This window comes from Ostrinia furnacalis, unplaced genomic scaffold, assembly GCF_004193835.3.
Source record: "Ostrinia furnacalis isolate ACB-3 unplaced genomic scaffold, ASM419383v2 OfSCF2054, whole genome shotgun sequence".
Classification (NCBI taxonomy): domain Eukaryota; kingdom Metazoa; phylum Arthropoda; class Insecta; order Lepidoptera; family Crambidae; genus Ostrinia; species Ostrinia furnacalis.
In genome coordinates this window covers 1,479,633-1,502,259 of record NW_021132293.1, presented here as the reverse complement: position 1 = coordinate 1,502,259, position 22,627 = coordinate 1,479,633, and the positions used below count along the sequence as shown (strand labels likewise).

At 39.6% G+C, this 22,627-nt stretch overlaps 1 protein-coding gene across 1 annotated transcript; it reads right to left on the bottom strand.

The window, feature by feature from the left end:
- Positions 1-653: 653 nt before the first annotated feature.
- On the bottom strand, positions 654-21,912 carry LOC114354473 (long-chain fatty acid transport protein 4). The gene is made up of 12 exons (XM_028306873.1): positions 21,565-21,912; positions 11,621-11,774; positions 9,358-9,598; positions 8,876-9,095; positions 8,268-8,469; positions 7,419-7,552; positions 6,667-6,725; positions 5,314-5,457; positions 4,830-4,903; positions 4,344-4,565; positions 3,396-3,549; positions 654-2,324 (listed from the first exon to the last, which is right to left on the bottom strand). Exons 1-12 carry the CDS (start codon positions 21,738-21,740, stop codon positions 2,173-2,175), a joined length of 1,932 nt encoding a protein of 643 aa, XP_028162674.1. The 5' UTR covers positions 21,741-21,912; the 3' UTR covers positions 654-2,172.
- Positions 21,913-22,627: the final 715 nt, after the last annotated feature.

The following is a 22,627-nucleotide window of genomic DNA, read 5'->3' as shown; positions in this document are numbered from 1 at the left end:
AGTAGACAGATGTAATTAGAATGGGTACTGTAGGTGAGCAGCCCTATCGCATGTTGTCATACCGTGACGTACCGCGGGGCTGTTGACATTTATTTCAAGAATATGGCCGAGTTGGAATACTGTATAGTTATAAAGAGAGCAGAAATAACAGGAGTGGAACTGACAGGCAATCCCCTCTAGCAATGTAAGTAGACCAGTGGTTCACTNTACTGTGAATTAAACATCAATTGACGTCACATTAAATAGTAAAATCATTCAAATAAAGACAGCGTTATTTTACAAATCCGTTTGTGCAAAAGAACAAAGTAGGTATTTCCTGAAGACGAAGATGTTTTATACTTAGTTATTATGATTATGCAATGTGATTATGATGATACAAGGTGATGTGATGTGAATCGATATATGGTTTAAGAATAACTGCTGTAAGTGTTAAAATTTGTGTTGTGTCGTCCACCTAGGCTTGCAATAGGATATACCTAGGAAAGAGAAGGGAATTTGGAAACAATAAAAATCTGTGTATATATTTATGTATTTATTTACAACTTACAATTTCAGGAGGAGTTTTGAACGGCGTACTAAGTACTCACACTACAGTGCAACGGCCATCGTCACAAGGCACAACTCTAATGGAAAATCCATACTTGTTTACTGTAATATCTCAATTATTGCGATAAAATGCGAATAAATTACATTAAATTCTAAACCAGTACAAATAACTGCTATGAGGATCCCTAATTACTAAGTGCCCGAAACTTGACGTTGTCCTGCAATATAATTCAATTAGGAACTCAAAATTTCATCTAGTAAAGTGCGTAAGTCAAAACAAAACATCTTATTAGACTAGATGGTGGAATGTTCTATCTACAATAATTTTATCTACACATTATACGGTTATCATTTCTATATTATGTCACAGCATACAAATTATGGTCGTTATTTTGGAAACATTTTACTAACCCGTTAAGGCAGTGGCAATATAGTGGCCACCATTATCAAAACCTTACTGTGTACGGTCGAAAATCAATAAAAAATCAACCTGGTTTATCCTCAAGGGTTAAAACATCAGATAAATATAATAGGTTTTAACAATTTGTTCTTTCTTAAAAATCCGTTCACTATCCCCACTTGCACTTATTTACTAACATAAACCACACAAAACATTACTCGATTGACTTTTAAATTCAAACCAGCACATTTTAAGTGTAATTTATTAGTCTTTTGGTAAAGTTAAAAAAATATTTGGTAAAATTATTATTGGTGTTCAATAAACAAAATTGATATAAGGAATTCGTACAGAAATTGTTACTGTTACGTAATAATTGTTATCACGTTTCGTTCGCAAGTTATCACTTAACTTTTGGTAACTTTGTACATTATATCACAACTCGATCATTTTGAACCATTATCTAATATGTGAATCCCTCGATTTCGGTTTCGAAACACCCATTATAAGATAAATGACTATAATAATTATATTATTAATTAATATGCACTCGCCAGGGCTCGTGATGTACAATACGTACCGTGTATTGCAATCAGTTCACCGGTCTACGACCACACTGTCCACAGATCTCCTTTGTGGCTTCACCTGACCTGACATTTCATAAACCCTAGTCATTAAATAGTAATTGGTGAATTAGCGTACGTAATGACGGGAAACAGGCATCTCTCTCACTTAAATTTATATGGGGAATGAGAGAATAAGCTATGTAAATAGCTGAATAAGAAAATTATAGTTAAAGCGTTTGCGATGATGTGTTGTATCACTAGAAGAATTAACGAAGTTTAGTCGCTTCTGGACAGGTGGATAATGCAGCTGTAGAGCTATGGCAGGCAGTTACAATGGTGCATCGGGCGTGACAGCTGTCAAACTGATCGTGGCGCCATCTTGCCTGAGCGAGAACAGACCTGCGGGCCTAGCCGAGTGGCGAGGAGTGGCTTTCCAATGCTAGCATCAAATGCCAAGTAAAAAAAGTTGAAAATCGGCTACGCTAATTGACCAACTGAAGGTGTCATCCAGCGCAATCAATTTCCAACTTTATTTTTATAGCTATATAGCTGAAAACTGTTTACGCTGCACGACATTACCTTTCCATTCGCATTGGTAAGCCACTGCCACTGCTGGCATAGGCATAGTGGTGCTTATGTCCAGCGGTTAGGGTTGGTAGTCGCTTATAGCTTGACGCGGCCGGCGCAGATGTCGGCGAACAGCTGTGACGTCACGGGCACGAAGTCGTTTCCGGAGCGGAAGAACAGCGGGTCCTTGATGACGTCGGGGTCGAAGCCTTCCTTCTGGTAGTGCAGCTTCTTGAGCTTGAATGTGCCTGGAAAGGTGGAAGAAGTATGTATTAGACAGATTACCAGCTTAGAGTTATGACTGACAGCAAATTACTAGCACAAGTATCATCTCAGGCTGAGGCCAAACGAACGTAATTATGACGCGTTTTTTTTTTGAGCCTACACAAGTTCTGTATGAACTTCACAACGACGCAAAATGTGTTGGAACTTGATCGTTTAATACGCTACGGAAATTACGTTCGTTTGTTGTCAGCCTTAGTCATGGAAGAGAAGACACTTTTTGACGTTCCATAGTATGTAGTTGTCGTCGCTGCATTGTTTGTAAAATGATGGTCGAAAGAAGAGTGTTCGAGTAAAAACTGAGTCGTCCAAGTCACGCACCAGCCTTTGAAGCGACAGGTAAACACAGACATCTTATCCGATTGTAATAAGAGCTATTTTTAGACTCACTGGTGATCTCAATGTCTTTGACGAGCCTCAGGAATAGCGGACGAGCGTATGAAGGCAGCGAGTCGTCTAGGAGATCACGGGCCAGTTGTTGCAGCGAGAGCGAGCGAGACTCGTCCGCAATAATACACTTTTGGCCTTTGTAATAAGTGCTATTTTATACTCACTGGTGATCTCGATGTCCTTGACGAGTCTCAAGAACAGCGGGCGCGCGTATGACGGTAGCGAGTCGTCGAGATCACGGGCCAGTTGTTGCAGCGAGAGCGAGCGAGACTCGTCCGCAATAATACACTTTTGGCCTTTGTAATAAGTGCTATTTTATACTCACTGGTGATCTCGATGTCCTTGACGAGTCTCAAGAACAGCGGGCGCGCGTATGACGGTAGCGAGTCGTCGAGATCACGGGCCAGTTGTTGCAGCGAGAGCGAGCGAGACTCGTCCGCAATAATACACTTTTGGCCTTTGTAATAAGTGCTATTTTATACTCACTGGTGATCTCGATGTCCTTGACGAGTCTCAAGAACAGCGGGCGCGCGTATGACGGTAGCGAGTCGTCGAGATCACGGGCCAGTTGTTGCAGCGAGAGCGAGCGAGACTCGTCCGCAATAATACACTTATGGCCTTTGTAATAAGTGCTATTTTATACTCACTGGTGATCTCGATGTCCTTGACGAGTCTCAAGAACAGCGGGCGCGCGTAAGACGGCAGCGAGTCGTCGAGATCACGGGCCAGTTGTTGCAGTGAGAGCGAGCGAGAGGCATCTGCGATGGCCGCCATGCCAGCGCGGCCTTCTGTTTGAGGGATCTGGAAGGTGAGGTAAAATGTGCTTTATTACATGAGATATATGAATCAAATCAATTGACAGCTACGGTTTACATAGCAATGGGCATTCTGACCCAAAGGAGGTTACATGTTTCTAGATAATGTCCCTCGTGTGCCCTACGAAGCTGCCCTCCCCTGCACCTCTCGCTCGGTACCCCCATAAGGTATTCTGACATTAAAATTAGATTTCAGGATCAATGCATATAACATGGCCTTCACATTTCAAGTTATGTAATATGCTAATTGACCCATTCATTCAGCATATGAATTTGGGCTTATAGCCATCATCTTAAAAATGACAGACGTCAATCCGGAGTGAGATATAAGTAGTTCCAAAATACTGAACTGTCCTATCCATGACATTGACAGCGGGGCGCCACCGTCAATACCGGATCGCTGGTTCCGTTTTTGCCATGTTGGAAACCATAATATAGTTGAACGATGGTAGCGCCCCCCTGTCATTGAGTTTGGTGGGACAGTTCAGCGTGGGTCATCTATATTTGAATAGCGTTGCTAATGCAAAATATAGATAGATTGATCAATCTTTTGAAACAAAGAAGTATACTCACAGACACGCCATAGACGACGCACGCCTTCTGCCCCAAAACAGGGTCCATAGCGTCTTCCACTTCAGCCGTGGCGACGTTTTCCCCCTTCCAGCGGTTGGTGTCGCCCGTGCGGTCGCGGAAGAACAGGTAGCCAAGCTCATCAGCTACTTAGATGTCGCCCTTCTATCGTGGCGATGGTCTCACAAGTAATAAAGAGGCAATACTTACAGAAACGCCATAGACGACGCACGCCTTCTGGCCCAGAACAGGGTCCATGGCGTCTTCCACTTCAGCCGTGGCGACGTTTTCCCCCTTCCAGCGGTAGGTGTCGCCCGTGCGGTCGCGGAAGAACAGGTAGCCCAGCTCGTCGGCTACCAAGATGTCGCCGCTCACGAAGGCGGCGTCGCCTTTTTGGAACACGTCGCGGACTAGCTTCTTGTTGCTGTCGGTCTGGAACGTTTAGTTGAAAATTGAATATGCTGTTTAACTTACATAATGTGATAAGTAGGACAAAAAAAGTTATACGAAATTGTCACGCATAATAAAAAAAGTAAAAAGTATTTATTTGCCATAAAGGGTATACAGTCTGCTTATCTAGCGGCTGCTGCACTAAGCTGAGCTTGTGTCATTTAAGTAACTCAGGATTAATAATAATACCTATTGCTAAAAATATGCGTAACAGCAATTTTGCTGTCGTGGTTTATTGAGAGTTACCTTGTCGACGTATCCGTGGTACTCCCTGGAAGCGTTGCCTTGCGCAATGAGACCGATGAACATCCCCGGCTCATCTGAAATTTAAAAAAATAGATATTATTAACGGCTACTGTTACTGTGTAAAGAATAACATTATGGAGAAGTTTGTAATTGAAGGTAGTTTCGAAGGATCTCCTTAAAAGATGTGCAATACCTGCAATGGGTACAAGTGGAGGACCTGACTCGCTTATGCGTGTATGAGGTAAGTGAGCGGTTAAATAGCCGTGTCAAATGACACGGTTATTGTTATTTGTGTCAATAAAGTTTTTCTTTTTGTTTGTGTTACTTATGTTTACACCCAATGGGTTATACCATACCGTAAGTATGGTGAAACCTTACAGATTGCTAGAAACAGGACATAGACTACTCACAGGGCATGCACTTCAACAAGCCTGTGCTGTATGGAGAGAACCTTTTAGACTGTTGAAAACTGGACGGTACTCACTGGGCAGGCAGCGGATGCAGAGCCCGTCAGGCCCTCGCAGCAGGCCGCCGTGTTCATCTGCCTTCACCAGCGCGATGGGGTGCAGGCACGTCGGCACCAGCTTCGGCAGGAAGCCCACCGCGCCCAGCGTGTTGTCCACGTTTACTGGTACATGATAAAGGAATATTAAGGCGGGTCCAGACATCATTTGCCCGATCCGATCACCGTATCGGGTAATGAGTAGACCAGGTACCCGTTTACCCGTCCACATATGCGATCATGATTCGCGTCGACGATACGGATACGGTGATCGGATCGGGCAAATGATACATGTCTGGACCCGCCTTTCGGTATTTAATTTGTCGGTCGTTTGGTATAGTGGTTCAGAACGGACTGCTAAGCCGAGAGGTCCCGGGTTCGATTCCCGGCCGGGCAGAAATTGAAATGATGAATTTTAATTTCTGTGACGGGTCTGGGTGTTACTATGTATAATATTTATGTACAAAAAAAAGTATTTAAGTATGTTTATATCCGTTGTCTAGTACCCATAATACACGCTTTGCTTAGTTTGGGACTAGAGGGCGCAGTGTAAAATGTCCAAGGATATTTATATATTTAATTTGCTTTAAAAAAAGGTATTTAAAATCTTTATTTATACAAACACAAAAAAGGCGACTTAGTATAGTATTAGCTTTTAAAGTTGCTGTGTCCTAAGGGCCTATGTTGACAAACTGGTTTCTACCCGGTCCAACAACAACTGTGTAGAAAGTGGTTCGTCAACACACGCAACTGACTCCATATTATGACTACTTTTTATTGGCTTCACTATCAATGCATCGGTGTCTTTCCGATGATGCAAAATCAAAATATTGCAGTAATAAGGTATGCTGTAGGTACTTATGTGTATTTATTTACCATTGTGTCTCATAAATCAGTGTGAAGGACATAGATTAGTAGAGGATAATTTTATGTTTTGAGAGTTCAGTTTGATTAATTTACCAAATATCCTTCACTCGTATGTATTTAAATTTAATGAAGCTTACGTATTAAATATTCGTATTTAGGTAATCTTATGAGGACCAGACCATTTATTATATTATACGTAATTGCTATTTTTGTTCCAAAAGCTGCGCAATTAGATAAATTATCATAAAATTGTAAAAGAAAAATGCAAAAACAAATGAGGTCGTTGCCTTACTATCTGAAAGATATCCGTTGTAAAAAAACAAGGTTAAAGTTTCATTTTAAAGTCAACGTAAACAACGTTAGACAAAGTCCACGAATTATCGGGAGAGAAAATGATAAATGTTATTGATTGTGTTATTGTTATTGTGATGACTTACTGTCCTAAATGTACTCAAGTTATTTACTCACTTATATTGGCGTTGCCCTCCGTCGCTCCGTAGATTTCGTTTATCTGCGGTACTTTGAACCTAGAATAAACAATGTTTTATTATTATATTTACTAACAAAGACAGACTAAACACCTGCTGGTCTGGGGTGGATCTAACCAGTGAGAACTGATATGCCAGCGATATGCAGTGTGATCGAAAATTCTGAATGAATGGCTGCGTTTGGCGGAAAAAAGCGCTTGGAAGCGCTTGTAAATGAATGAAACACGTCACTATTGAAGTTAGCAAACGTATCCTCACCGACAACAGTTTCGTTTCTCAGCGCTAGCAAGCGCATCCAGACGCTTTTGTCCGCCAAATGAATGAAATAATGAATCTTATCTTATTTAGGGCCGCTTATGGGCACAGTGCACGTCGACCCATTGGGATCTTTTGTGCTTCCCTATACCTTTATCCCCCCTCATCTGCAAAGATCCTATCCATATAGTGAATCAAGTTCTTGGGTGAGAAGGACCTATATTCTTCTGGTGTCGGATAAGCCGACCCCAGGAGACCCATTGTAGTTCTAGCTAGCGCGTCGCATTCGCACAGTAGTTGTTTCATGGACTCCGCATGTTCTCCACATGCTCGACAGCTGTCATCCGTAGTTAGGCCCATTTGAGCATGTGGTTTGTAGTGTAGTGTCTTAGCGCACCCGTGATCACTCGGGCTTGCCTTCTGTTTCCATTGAGTATGAGCTTTTCCCATGATCGATCGAAAGAATGAAGGTGTTACCTGTCAACGATCTGCTGCCAGATGGCGGGACGCATGCCGTTGCCGACCATGATGCGCACGCGGTGCTGTGCGTCCGTGTCGCGCGCCGGTTGCGCCAGCAGGTAGCGGCACATCTCGCCGATGTACTGAGCCACCTGGGGGACAAACAGGTTTATCATCATTTCATCGTCATTATCATCAGCATCTAGAAGACAACTGCTGGACATCATCGTTTTCATTAGGTCATTTATTCTCCAATGCACGACGGTCTCTAATTTACCAGTGGCAAATGGAGGATTTGGTCTACACTTCCCACGCCAACCAGGCGGGTTGGGAAGAACATATTATTTTTGTTGATATTCACATATTTCTCTCAGGGGACCGCTTATGATATCCAAGGATGAGTGGAGATGATACTATTCTACCTTGCCGGAACCACATGACTGTTTGTTTGTTGTTTAAAATGATTATTATTTCATGGGCCGTGTTCCTATATTGTCATTCCCACCGCTGAAACTTCCATGAAGCCAAGTTCTACAGCTTAGTCGCTAATAACAAACCCAACCAGTGAAGGCCAGATTTATATCACGTACCGTGCACTCGTACTTGATGCAGTCGGTCCAGTAGTTGGACGCGGAGAAGCGCGGGCGCACGATGGTTGGTATGCCGTCGATGAGCGCCGCGCCCGTGCCCACGAGTCCACCAGCCGTGTGGTAGAGCGGCAGCGTGTTGTAGAGCCGATCCCTACGTATCTACCTTGTGTCTCTTTCTTTAGTGTCTAAGAGCCTGACTTCCTCCCTTTCTAGACCAGAATGACCCCTCCTGTACAAGAACCTAATTACGCTCATACATTAGTGTAATGGCACGTACCGTGCACTCGTACTTGATGCAGTCGGTCCAGTAGTTGGACGCGGAGAAGCGCGGGCGCACGACGGTTGGTATGCCGTCGATGAGCGCCGCGCCCGTGCCCACTAGACCACCAGCCGTGTGGTAGAGCGGCAGCGTGTTGTAGATACGATCGCGAGATTTCAAACCCAGCATGTGTACAGTTGCGCACACGATTAGCAGGTACCTGGATGAAATGAAATACATTTTGGTCACTGAATTTTTATAAAGGACGAGTCACTAACTTGTAAATTACTGCAGTTTTTGATATGCACATTAAAAAATGTCGAGATCTTTACAGCGACTAGGAATAAAATGAGGACATCTCTATTCTCCAATTCCCTCTCATATTTCAGAATCGGTGGCATTACAGTAGAAAACACCTAATTTGATGAGTAGTATTTCTATCAACGGCGTGTCCTGTTTGAATCAGAAAATTAGAACACACTGTTTTATTGACAAGTTCCAGAGTTATCTGAGTCTGTAAATTGAGAAGAATACCTTTAATTTCTTAGTCTCGTAGGTATACCTTTGTATTACAAAATTAAGGATCCACATATTTTATATCAAGGGTGTTGAAAACAGTCACTCACTTGGAGTTCGGCAGTACCGCAGCTTTAGGCATGCCCGTGGTGCCCGAAGTGTAAATATACAACAGCGTATCTTTGTAGTGGAGTTGCTCCGTGACGATGGGGTATTCAGGAGGGTGCTTCTCCATCTCGGCGGTCAGGTCAACCACCCCTGGGGCGCACTGCCCGTACAGTTGGAACAGTTTCAGATCCGAAGGCAGCTGACCGCGGACCTCTTCCACGGCTGTTGGGAAATTGAAGAGTTAATAATCTTATTTGGGTGGCCATCACATTGGAAGAGAGATTGATTACGAGGTTAGTCAATAGTCATAGATAAACAAGTCACATTGTTATCGTGTTTAGCTAGACCTGCCGGGCGAGCATGCGCGCCGTGACAAAATCTTATCGACGATTTTAGGCGACAAACTGTATCTATAGGCATTGGGCATATCGATAAAATGGCGCATTAAAAGCTTATCATTCTTTATGATTAAGAGATAACTCACCACTAGCCAGCTGGTCTGAGAATATAATCGCCTTCGCTTTAGCGACTTGTATGCAATGCAGCAGTGGCTTGTGCCTGAGATTGCTGTTGATGAGCGCGGACACGGCGCCCACCTTGGCCATGCCCAGCCAAGTCCAGACATACTCCGCACAGTTGGGCATGAACACGCACACCACGTCACCGCGTTTCAGGTCTAGGTGCTCTTGCATCACGCGCGACACTTGGTTCGACTTGGCGGCCATCTGAAACAAATTTATCGTCGGTTACACTTCCTTTCTTATTACAACTCTGAACATAATTATGCTCGTATATGGTCCCAACGGAAATCGAACCTACAAACATTGTAGTCTTGTACATGAAGGCCAGGCCAGACTGCAGTATTAATTGAAAAATTATAAGTAGGTACCTGTCATGTTAACAATTTATTAATCGTCAATGCTGCAACATAATTATAATGAAAATACATCTTCCTGAAAATACCTATGTGGCTTGACTCTACATAATATATAAAAATAATCTGTTCTGAAAGATCAGCAAACGATCTTGATAACCACTCTAAACATTAAAGATAATAGGCAAATTATGCAACAATCTCCGTTGAATCTATTTCGAGACTTTAAAGACGTAAATCCTTTGATAGCGGCATCAATTCTAAAGTAAACGATTGTTGTGCAAACTTCAATCAATCTATTTTAGATCAATTAACTGGCACTGGTGATATAAAACATACACTTATTTTACTACGAAGCATTTTTACACGTTTCAACGGATGTAGGTTAAATGTTAACCAATTATACTTTTAACTTTTTCTTACATGTAAAGAAAATGTAGAATGGGTCGTATAATTTAAAAAAAAATAATGTAGATTTCGACACATTGGATAATTATTCTTTTGTTACGAAAAAGAAAAGGTAGAATAAAAAAAAACTAAAATACTTATTTAAAAAATAGTCAACAGAACAGCATAATTCTACAAAGCATTTTTTTAACATCGGAAGGAAACATTACTATGCGAATACACCGTTAAAAATAATCGATTTAAAATTCGATCACGTCGGTCCCAAGTATTTGAGATTCGATTATGCAAGCATCGATGACGCAGATTTAGGGTCGATGGCCCTTGGACTGTTCGGAGAACATTTCAAGACATTACATCATGAACAAGTTTTTTTACCTTCACATACTTAGTTGTAATGTCACAGTTCGGAATGAAGTTTATTATTATTTACAACTTTTTTGTCGGCACTAATGAGTTTCGATAGAAAAACAACCAACGTTATTGTTCCTAGATGTAAGTAAACAATGTCTAGACATAAAAGTTTGTTTTGACTAAATTAGTAACTAATTAAATAATAACAAAGTAATAAAGGAGGGCATTTTTTTTTAATAATTTAACCTAGTATGTTTATGTATTTTCTTATCTCTGTTTTTTAGGCAGCATTACCAGTAGGTACATTTTATTAGGGTAAACTTTGACACTTAATATTCTTACTGATATGAGATATGAATATCAGCCACATAATTACATTGCTAGGCCTGTCACTGTTTTATCTGTTGCGTTGGAAGATAATAATTGCTCCTTTTATCTCTAAAATTATTTTCTTATATTAGGTCTCTTTTAGTGCGGCTTTTTAAAGGCTTGAGGGCATGATTAAAATAAATATTTTTGAGTTAATAACGAACTAAATAAGTGATACAAAATTACTACGACGCATGGTGGATGTTGGGCGCATGTTCAGAGAACAGGTACTTTGCATTACAAAAGCCTCTTGCCGACGCATCGAAATTCACAAATGAGAACTGAGATCGGTTTAAACCCAAGCCTATTTTGAAAATTATAAATAACTTGAAAAAATCGAACTGCCTAAGGCGGGAATTAACCCACGACCTTCCGCTTGCCGACGCTTTCGACGGGTTCATCCAGTGTCTAAGTAGCTCAGTTGGAAGAGCAGTCGCCCGGCAAGCGGAAGGTCGTGGGTTCAATTCCCGCCTTAGGCAGTTCGATTTTTTCAAGTTATTTATAATTTTCAAATTAGTTTGAGATGCGACTCTTAACGCTAAAAATTAAATAACCAAGCCTAGGTATTTTGTTTGGAATAAGAATAAATGCACCTTCAAAGCAGCGCTCTGGCACGCACTATGCTTTCATACAGTTTTTTAGAAGAGCAGTTGCAGCGCCACTACTAAAGCGACACAGTGACAAAGACGTGCGGCTGTTGCGCTTCTAAAAATTTGATCTAGTTAAAGGCGTCCTAAGATCTCACCTCTTTGAAGGTCCAGGTCCTGTCTCCAACAACGATGAAGCACGGCGCGTCAGGGGTTTTGAGCGCGCGTTTCGTGAAGAGCTGTGCCACGGTAGCGTCATGCCGGCCCCAGCTTTTCGACCTGACCATGCCGTTCGCATATCGCCAAAGGAACCTGAAAACACATTCACTTGCTTAAATTTTAAAGCTCGAAAAGTTTAAAGGTATACTGATGCACATGCTCATCAGCTCATTATATGTACAAGCACGAAAGCATGCCACTATTTGGTAATTCCTGCTTACAATTAGTAGCACGTGTGTCGAAACATTGTCAAAATAAGCATGCTCATTTAGAGTTCTGTTGTTCAACCACCTTTTTATGAGAACTTTTGCGAGTTCTCGTCAAACCTAACAAAAAATCAATGACCATTCCTCATCGCAAGATTGGAAAAACCTCATTATTAGCATGTGATTGTTTTGTTTAGTAGTAGATGGTTGAGGATTCCGGGTGAAGCTCGCTTCGACCTTCGGCCTGAACTTCACTTACCATCAGGTGAGATTCAGGCTAAGAGCTTCCTCGTTGTGGATAAAAATAAAATAAAAAAAAAGATAGGTAAGTAAGCCAGTGTTCTCGAATCTAATTAACCGAATTGGATAATTCAAGTTACCTACAATTATTTCGCGCAAACTTTCAAGGCTGTATAAAGTTAGAGCTAGTTTGTGTTTCTCGTGTTGCCTACGGTTCTCATCAAAATTATCTTATATTATACATTATATCCACTAGACAAATCACTACTTGTGTAGCGCGTCTGTTACCATCTCATGCAAATTAAGTATCACTTGACATCACTCACTATGTAAGTAGGCAAGTCTAGTCGGCTATTATCACGCGTTTGTTCTAGACTTCTAGAGCTATCTAATTGATATTTCATAGAGTGGATAATTTCATGGTAGGCTGCCCTTGAAACACTTGCCATCTGTCCATGTTTTATAGCTTTCCCATCAAAGCTCGCTATTTTATTATTAACCAGGGAAAGGTACCACGTGATATCACGAAGAACACCCGTCGATGACAAGTATTAGAACTAATCGATTTTTAATTCATACCAGGGTAGGATGAAGCAGAAGGTTTGCGAGCGATGACAAATGTCATAAATTTTAACCAGGGAACTGCTCATGCTTGATTGAGGCAAAAGACATATTTAAATAGGAAACAGCACGTTCTGTTACCAAGAAAAAATATTCAAAAGTTCAACAAGAAGGTTTAAAACTTTAAAGGTACCTAGGTACCTTCCAAGAATAGACATCGTATGTATCCTTTTGTATTTTCAAACGTGTCCAAAAAAATTTGCTAGTCATCCATCAGGCGACACTTATTCGTGAAAACGTTTTTGTTAAACATAAATCATCATAAATTCAGTGTGCTGTTTCCAGGTCAACAGTATCCTCAATCCTTTTGAGATATTTTCTTCCGATTCACGGTAATATACATATAATGTAAGCCTTGCAAACATCGTCTGCCAGGATTTCTAAGCTATGACCTATTAAATACCCCGCAGACTATAGACTTTTTTAGTCGGTAGTTAGTATGGTCGGCTTCTAATTTGTATAAGAAANGTATGGAATCTGATACCAAATCGGTGTAGTGTCCGCACTTCCATACCTAGGCTGTTTATACTAACAGCCCGACCAAACTATCGGACGACTAAAAGCCCGTCGACGACAGTCCGCAGGGTGTGTCTTATTATATTATTTGTGGTAATGTATTGAATAATGTAAGTCAGATATCGTTTGCCAGGATTCCAAGCCTATGACCGATTCTACGTAGATTATTTATTCAAGAATAGCCAGACTGCAGGAACAGGGCCCGATATAGCGCCGCAGAAGCCATGCAACGGCGGCATTGCGGCGGTCACGCCACCGGTGACGCGCGCTGTCATAATCTTATAAGCGGGAGACTGAGACCTTGTTGGCAGACATAGGTACAAAAAACTCTGCACATTCACGGCAAAAAAAAAACATGACAATCACGACCTGCATTGACGGTATGATGATGCTGAAGCGACAGTCGACTACCTCCATTTCGAAATTAACATAAATTATTTTGCAGTTTCATTTTTTGCGACCGCTTTTCTTGAATGAAAAGTATTTTGCAGTCTACATTCTACAACTAAATCTTACCCTAACCCACACAGCCACAAATTAGAAATATTATATTCCTACTGTCAGATGAATAGTCAAGCCTGCAATGGTATACCTACCACCACAATAATTTCTTAGGCACATTTCGCATGTACTTGAAGTTTTGAACCACTTGGAATGTCGTCTGGAATTTGAATCAAAAATACTACCATGCGATTAGTGTGACCAATCCACCAAAGCCATACTAATCGATCGAAACCATAGGTACCTACTATCAAGCCTAGTTTATCAAACGTTTTATATCCTCATATTTTGTAACAACAAAATATTTCTATAGCCCGGGAAAAAGTACAACTGGACACATCAATATTTAGAATCCTAAAAGATAACATTAAGGAACAAAGATAATGTATTGTTGACATAATAAAGGTACACTTGAGTACACATTTATCGCATTTTGCGAGTAGGTACCTAAACCTAAAGCAAGTTAAGTACATGGGTCAAACTGGCAGTTTATATACCTACTTCAATATCGTGCATTTTGTATTGTTTTAATTCAGTAAGTATCGTAAAGTGTAATACAGCCTGAACAATTTGGTAAAAAGGCACAACCAAGAAAGTAACTAGAAGGCATTTGGCAGCCATCGTCCATCATATTACAATGTAAAATAAAACGCCACAGCACGGCAATGACGATTAAAGTTCAATCGAAAATAACGTGCGTCCGTGTGTGTGTGAATCGATAGAAAGAGCAAGAGGTCACCCTCCAAAAGGCAACAAAAACAACATGAATTATTGAACAAGAACAAACTACTGGCTACTATTTATTCTGTGCTACTGGTACACCTCCGTGGCAGTTGTGAAATTGAAACAATATACAATTAATCCGCTCGTGCGTCATGTCGCACTATCAAAATAGGAATATGAACAGCCTACAACGACAAATTGGTTTATGATAGGTATTACAAGTATCGATTTATGATACGTCTGTCAGTTAAAAAAATTGTACTGTTTTTGGCTCAAGGTCTAAAAATATTTTTACGGTTTATTGAAATACCACCATTGTAATTTTTTTAAAGAACTTACGGAAAAAATAGTAGGCTTAGTATAAACCATTTTTTACACGTGTCAAAGGCCTATAATCATGGGCCTGTGCCTATAATAAATATTTTTTATCCGTTATTTAATCCAGATGTAACAGCTCAGCTTAGTAAATTTAGGATTAGATAATTAGTAGTTAGCAAAATATCAATAGATCGTTTTATTAGGTCTAGCTAAAGTCACTTGGTGACTAGATTGTGGCTTTATTTTATTGGCAGCCGTATATAACTCTACATAAACGCTTGGTAACCACAACAAATCATTGTCTCACGACAGTTTATATGGTGGTGTGTAATCATTGATAATAAGAAGATGATAATGCATCTATGGCACAGGTTTAATAAAAGGTTTAAAGGTTAGGCGTTTGTTAATCACCACATTATTTCCTATTTTGCTCTACCTGTCGGAAGAAACTGCAATGGCATCGTTGATAAGCTGTTCGATTATTCTAAATGAATTTAATTTTTTCAAACATGCCCAACAAAATATTCAATAGAATACCAATAAAGAACAAGAGTATAAATAAATTCTCAAAGAGCACACTAATTCTTTAAGAAAACATCCAATAAGTGTACTGCTACAAAAGCCCATTCTTTTTTGTTCGTCACGGTATAGTCCGTACTAATGGTCCAATGACCTTTCTGGAAGTGGTCTGGGTTAAAAACGAACCGTTTTCATTGCGAAAAACGTCAAAATAGTCTCTGGATCAAACTGTTTCGGATGTAGTAATTGCGTCTGCAGTCCAACCAACCAATGTTAATTAATTTTAACCGACCATGATCGACTGGTAAAAATAGCAGTAGCACAAAGTCCCGCAGGAAGCCGTCTGTTTGCACGTAAAAACAAAGGTGCACTCGATAAACAACGGGAGCATTCGATACATGACTCCATCTCCATGACACACCATGGAATTTATACACACGGTGCGGCAATTTGGTAAAAATCCCGAGATAAAACAAGGCTTGTCTACACGCTGTGATGCTAAGTTAAGTCAAAACAGAGTCCTAGAAATGCCTAAAAAAGGCCATGTGATACCTATTCCAAAGTTCCAAACACTATATGATTGGATAAAGTAAGATTCATCTTTGTTGTAGCAACGCAAAAACTTGGTGTAAATCGCGATATCGCATCGATTTGGAAAACTAATGTTACATTGTCAGCAGGACTATATCAAGACAGGTAGGCATACTCCCTATTTCCTGTACATTCCCCTAGGGTGATAAAAATGACCTTAGTAATAAAGGAGCCTTAGTAACCACCATGATTTTCTTTTGATCCATGCACTTATGTAAGAAAAAAGCATGCAAACTATGTAGACAACAAGTACCTATGAAATATACAATCGCAAAAAAGGTAAAATGACGTCATCGTGTCTCAACTTCGACTTAGTAACTATTGGTGTTTTACCATGTTTTTTTAGACCCATGCAATTATGTAAGAAAAAAGCATGCAAATAATGTAGACAATAAGTACATACGTAATATACAATTTGTACAATCGCAAAAAAGGTAAATTGTTGTCATCGTGTCTTAACCTGGACATAGTAACTAGTTATTGGTGTTATACCCATGTTTTCTCTTTTCATATCCATGCACTTATGTAAGAAAAAAACATGCAAACTATGTAGACAATACAATCGCAAAAAAAAAGGTAAAAAATTAAATGATGTCATTGTGTCTCTGGACTTTAACTATTGGTCCTATTTTGTTGAATATGTATGAGTAACCTAAACTATTGACATCTATTGTTTGCTTATACTTTATTTATTTAACGAATTTGCTTCAAAAATGTATTACATTTCTGACGCAACGACCTACTTAATAAAGAAAATGAAACAGTAAATAGTTATTTAGGTTGTGGCCTAATTAGCTGTAAATAACTTATTAGGTAGATAAGTACTATTATTTTGGAATGGATCTAAATTAAGAATTTCTTTATATGTGTACCCTAATAATTAATATGTAGGAAGGGACGAAGTATTCCAAACGCTACTTAATTTACCTACTCCACTAGGAATCGAATCTGGGACAATTAAACGTCAAATACCCAATATTCAAACATTAGTAATTCGTTAGTAAATTCATTTATTTATAGGAATCGGTATAGCCAAAATTAACTAGCAGAGAAGTTTGCCTTATCCTACTAAATAAATGGCACGAAAGAATAAATAAATAAATAGCCATTGATTGACGTAGTTATTTCTAATTAAGACATACTAAATTATAAAAAGTTTAAATTATCTTTGCATGGTAGTTTATTATTAAGTTAATCATAAAACTAATTTACATCAAAATGTAAAATAAAGGTAGATAAATAAGTACAAATAAGAGTGATATTTATAAGTCATTTTCCACGGAAAGTGGTATAATGACCCTATATCACGCGATCAACGTTTCCAAGCAGATGGCTTTCAAGGACGTCATTCATTTCAACACATCGTGAAAGAAGTAACAAAATAACACCGTTTTGTAGCAAACAAGTGAGTAAGACGGCGGGCATTATAATCTTTGTACCCTTCATTAGATTGTTGTTGTTGTTGTCTGGTTCCCGTGTCACGAGAGGTTGAGTTGCAACGCAATCAGCGACGCAAAACGCTGAAAGGTGCATCACAGCATTCACGTGTAATGTAACATTATGCAGATTCGACTTTGAGCATTACAAATTACAATACCTACTACCTCACTTGCTGACGACTTTACAAGGAAGATTACAAGACGCGCATTGAAACGCTCGGTTCTATCCTTCACTGATGTATTATCATCATCATTTTCAGTCATAGGACGTCCACTGCTGAACATAGGCTGCCCCCATTGATTTCCACAATGGCCTGTTGGTGGCGGCCTGCATTCCTTTATGAGGTCGTCGGTCCTACGCTGCGCTTTCCGGTACGAGGCTTCCACTCCAGAACCTTGCTGCCCCATCGGCCGTGAGTTCTCGATGTAGGTATTATACTCGTTTTGTATCATTCATTACAAGGTGCGCAAATGTTCGGTTTACCTCCCTCGCTGATGTAATGCTCGAATCTGTAACGTTACATTACACGCAAATGCTCCCGGTGATGGAGCACCTTTTAAAGTAACAGATTTAATTCACGTTTATTTTATTTCGCTAGTGTGGGAGAAAATAATTTGCTAGAATCTAAAACGCTTGAAGCGTTATCGTGACACTAAATAGCAACCTTTTTCCAACAGAATAATAAATAAATTAATCTGCTGACGGGGAGAGAGAGGGTCGCGGGTAAATAAACAGTGCGCGGTGCTGGTCTACCCCCACACTTAAAGCTTAAAGAGTAGGTTCTCTCCATCCCTACGTGACACCTAGGTCTTAGCCGAAAACCATTCAGCCGGGCTAGGAGGATGCCCACCGTGATAAAAACTTATCAACGATTTTATGACGAAAAATGGCATCGCGTAAAATCGACGAAATACAGGACTCTACTCTCTTTAGATCTGAAGCTTGCTACGAGTACAATGAGAAAATACAGCTGAATGCTGACCTATAAGTAAAAAAATATCAATACTTGTGACCATTCCCATGAACTTCAACAATAAACTTATACCCACGCATTCATTCGTAAGAAAATAAAACATTTGCAGTTGTAGATAGAGCTAATTGATTTATAAATACATCAGACGATCGTCTGTCAGACATAACAGCTATTGTTTACGCGTCGATCTTAGCAGACAAAATTATGCTTCTCATCACACTCAATCATAGGTATGCTTTGGAAACTGATGGGCAACGAGATTTCACAGAAATAAATAGAAGAGTAGAGGTAAGTAAAGTAGAGTTTGAAGATCATATTGTAAGGACAAATCTATCAGATCAATTAATATAATCATTCCTACCCCATATCAACTATTGCAGTTTTTGTAGCTTCTTACCACCACTTTGGAACAACAAGGATTTAATCTGTAATTTGATTACAAGCAGTCTTCGAATTATGGTAGTTACACATTTGATAGGTACATTCCGTACATTAGACAAAGAATCCATAGGATACTGTGGAGCTACTGACCCATACGATTAGATACCGGCTCAGTGCAGTCGGTGCTCACTGCACACGACCGATCGATGCTCACGTGACTGCACGCTGCGGCACCGACAATATAACGCTACGACGCTACGAATTCTATTAACGTGACAACTTCGTAGCTGCTTAGTTCCCGTAGACTAGACTTTTTTCAGCCGATAGTTTTATCGGGCAGATAATCAGTATGATTGGTATCGGTCGATTCCTCATACTGATAAGAACCAAACTATCGGCCGATAAAAGGTCTGCGGGCAGTCTAAGCGCACTTCTTTTGTTTCAATCAAATTACACACCGTGAAATTATAATAAATTGTTTTGTTTATTTATATGCGCATCGCCATCAACGTTTACTGTTATAATTGCCCATGCCTTTGTAATGTTAATATTTATTAATTGTAGGTGATAAATCTTTTACGTGTTGCATTTTGAGCGCATCAATCGTTATTTTTATAGCCTAATTATAGGAAAAGATATGCTTTTATGAATTTTGAGAACAAAGCGGCAGCGTTATCAGAAGCTGTATTTCATTATGGATTAAAGATAACATTCAAACGCATTTCGGCACGCACAAGTAATAAAAGACGATTATTAAATCGGGAAAGTTAAGATAAATGATTATACCTATTCAATTAACAATATTAAACAAGTAAATATCAAAGTACCTAAACGACGGCTTAAGATTAATTTTTTTTAATGTCTGGAGATTATCTTTAGAAGACGACGTGGACGGCTTACTACGTCGTTGATTAATAAATAAAACAAGGTAAAAGAGTAATTACGCTAATAGACATGTTTTTAAATTAAATATTTATCGAACCTGCAACCTCTTTCGGTGCTCTAAGTTCTCGACCAGTGCTTAAAATAGGTCGTCAATCATTTCTGTGGGGACCACTTTATATTATAGACCAAATATCATTGACAAAGCTATCGGGGTATCAGCCCTAATGATACGCGAGATTGACTGCCTTTACATCAAGTTAACCATCGCATCTTATGTAGATCGTAATATGTGCTATTTTTGAACAAAAATGTATTGGCTGATATGCTTCGACTGTACAAGTGCGTTATCAGTGTCACTGTTTGCTTTTTCACGGAGATGGTATTACAACACCGTGTTAGGCTAGTTACACAACTGTGTAAATATAAACTGTGCAGATTTTTGTACAGAATAAATACACATTTTTCATCAGTTATCTGCGTTTTTGAGAAAATATGGGACATAGGAGAGACAGTTCTACAAATAATTGTTTAGTATGGAAAAGTAATTAGATGACCTTCATGTTCTTTGATCAAGTAGACCCTTAAACAATTTAAAAGGTACGAAGGTATACTTAGCTACATGCAGTGTCCATTAATGTAGTTAATGTTGTATTCCTAAAACACATGGCCAATGGAGGTAAAAACATCGTTTGATGTTTATTGATGGATGATATTCATAGAAATTATAGTATAGAAATACGTCGCTTTTCGAAATTAAGTTAATTTTATTTGGGAATAAAACTGATGTAACGTCGACGTCTTACTACTTAACGTTCTAGAGTAAATACTTTATATTCTTAAATGTTTTACAGTTAAATAATCCAAACCTGCATAAACAATGCCAAATTGCGAATTGTTTAAGCTCTTGCGCAACCGCGCCTAAGCATAAACAATGTCTTCATTGTCACGACCACGAATCAATCAATTGGCAATAATTGGGATGCATCATAATACTGACCTAACACAAAATAATACTCTAGATACCTACCTAGTGTACCTACCAACGTAAACTTCCTTATCATTAAAATGTAAGTAAGTTTACAATCAACATAAATTTTTTGCTTAAACATTTGGGCCACCTGCAGCAAAAGTAAAATTATATCAAGTGTTTAAAGTCCATAGAATGTATGGATTTATTTTGTTATAGTCTAGTTTTCTGCTTTATCGCACAGTGAAGTAAAATAAAATATCCGCATAGAACCGACAGCCAAAGCCGGCGACGACAGAACCTTTTTCCTTAAGTTAAATTACTGCGCATGTTTATTAATATAAAATCCTGCTTTGCAAATATAGGTATTCTACATATATTGTTCACAGCATAACCTTTAATATAAAATTGTCATGAATCGAAATAAAGAACATTTTTATAGCGCTTTTTCCTTTATTGCCATCTCGCATGTGACGCGATCGATTCACGTTATCAAGTTTTATGTAAAATAAGCAGAATTTAAATACTGGCTGTAGTGGATTAGTAAATTTAAACTGAGCAGATGGACTTAACATTTGTTATATCACATTGTTAACCTTTGATAGCGCGTACAATGAGTATTTCAATAAACATTCAAAGTGGGTACAGAACTCTGTTTATCCGTGGCGATAAATTCCCATGCTTACATTCTGTGTAAGTGGTATGCAAATACAATTCCGGCCATTTTATTGGTCGCAAATGCGAAAATATGCTTTTCTTATTACCTGGCCGTTACGAAAGTTCCAACCGTGCTCCGCGGCAATGGTCATTGATTCCGTTAGGTTACCAACCGAGCTCAAACCATGAACGATTACTGCGCAACAGGAACGTGGTGCGAATAAAATTTTAAATTTAAACTTATTGTAAACTACAGTTCACACGTGCAAAACCGTACGGTAACCGTTCGATGAGCAGTATAAAATTAGAGTCGGATAATGTAAATATGAACATGTCGGTACTCACTTGAGATCCCGTGGCAGGGTTTTGATTATAACGTAAATACGCTTCCTGTATCCGTAGACGCAGGGTGCGATCGCGAGGAGAGCGAAGATAGCCGCTTTGGAGAGGGTGCTCAGCACGGCCGCCATCGCGGCAGCCAGTGCCATGAGCGCGACGAGCGCCGCCAGTACCGCGTCCATGCTTGCTGGCTGCGAGCCCAGTGGGGCGCGCTAACTATAGGCACACAACACGCGGTTCGCACGTACGCGCGGCCCGGCTCTCAGCGCGCCACTGCGCGAAGGGGTGCGTCGAGCGCTGGCGGACCCCGCAGCTGCCCAGTGCACATGCGCGACAACAGCTGATCCGCAGACGATCGCGCGACCACACTTCAACTCAACTCATATAAACGTAATACAAAAAAAATACCATACAAACGTGATGCGGAATGCGGATATCGAAAAATTACGATGCCGGCCTTTGTGACATTTAATTTGATGTTTTTTTGCTTTTCCAATTTTGAAATTTCTGTGCCAATTTTGTCTTTGACCTTCCTTCTTTAGTATTTAGGTAGGTGGAACAAAAAGGCTTTTATAGTGGTTATGATTAACAAGTTTTGGAGATCGAACAAGCATTTTGCAATTTTCCTAAACTACCTGGTAATTTNGGTAATTTGACTACTACCTGGTAATCTGGTAATCTGACTACATTGAATCCGGGCAATTTGTTAGCTAATTTATTTTCTTTAACACAACTGTATAATATTCCATTTAGGTAGCTTATAAATAATGCAAAGTACTAAATCCATCAATAGATAGTTTACCTTTACATAAATTAGGATAATAAGGCAGACTGATGATAGATTTATATCCATTCAGATTTATCTGATAAATAACTTAAGTCGGGAGCCGAGCCTCTCAAAAAAAAAAAACACAATCTTTATTTTCCTTCAAAGGTAGACCGGTCCAATTTAGAAGGTACCTTTCAACCTACGTATGTTTGAATGGAACAAAATTACCCATTGCAGGTATAAAAGGGTACACTTTTTGCCCCATTTATTCTGTGCCCTAAGCCAAGACCGGTAATCACA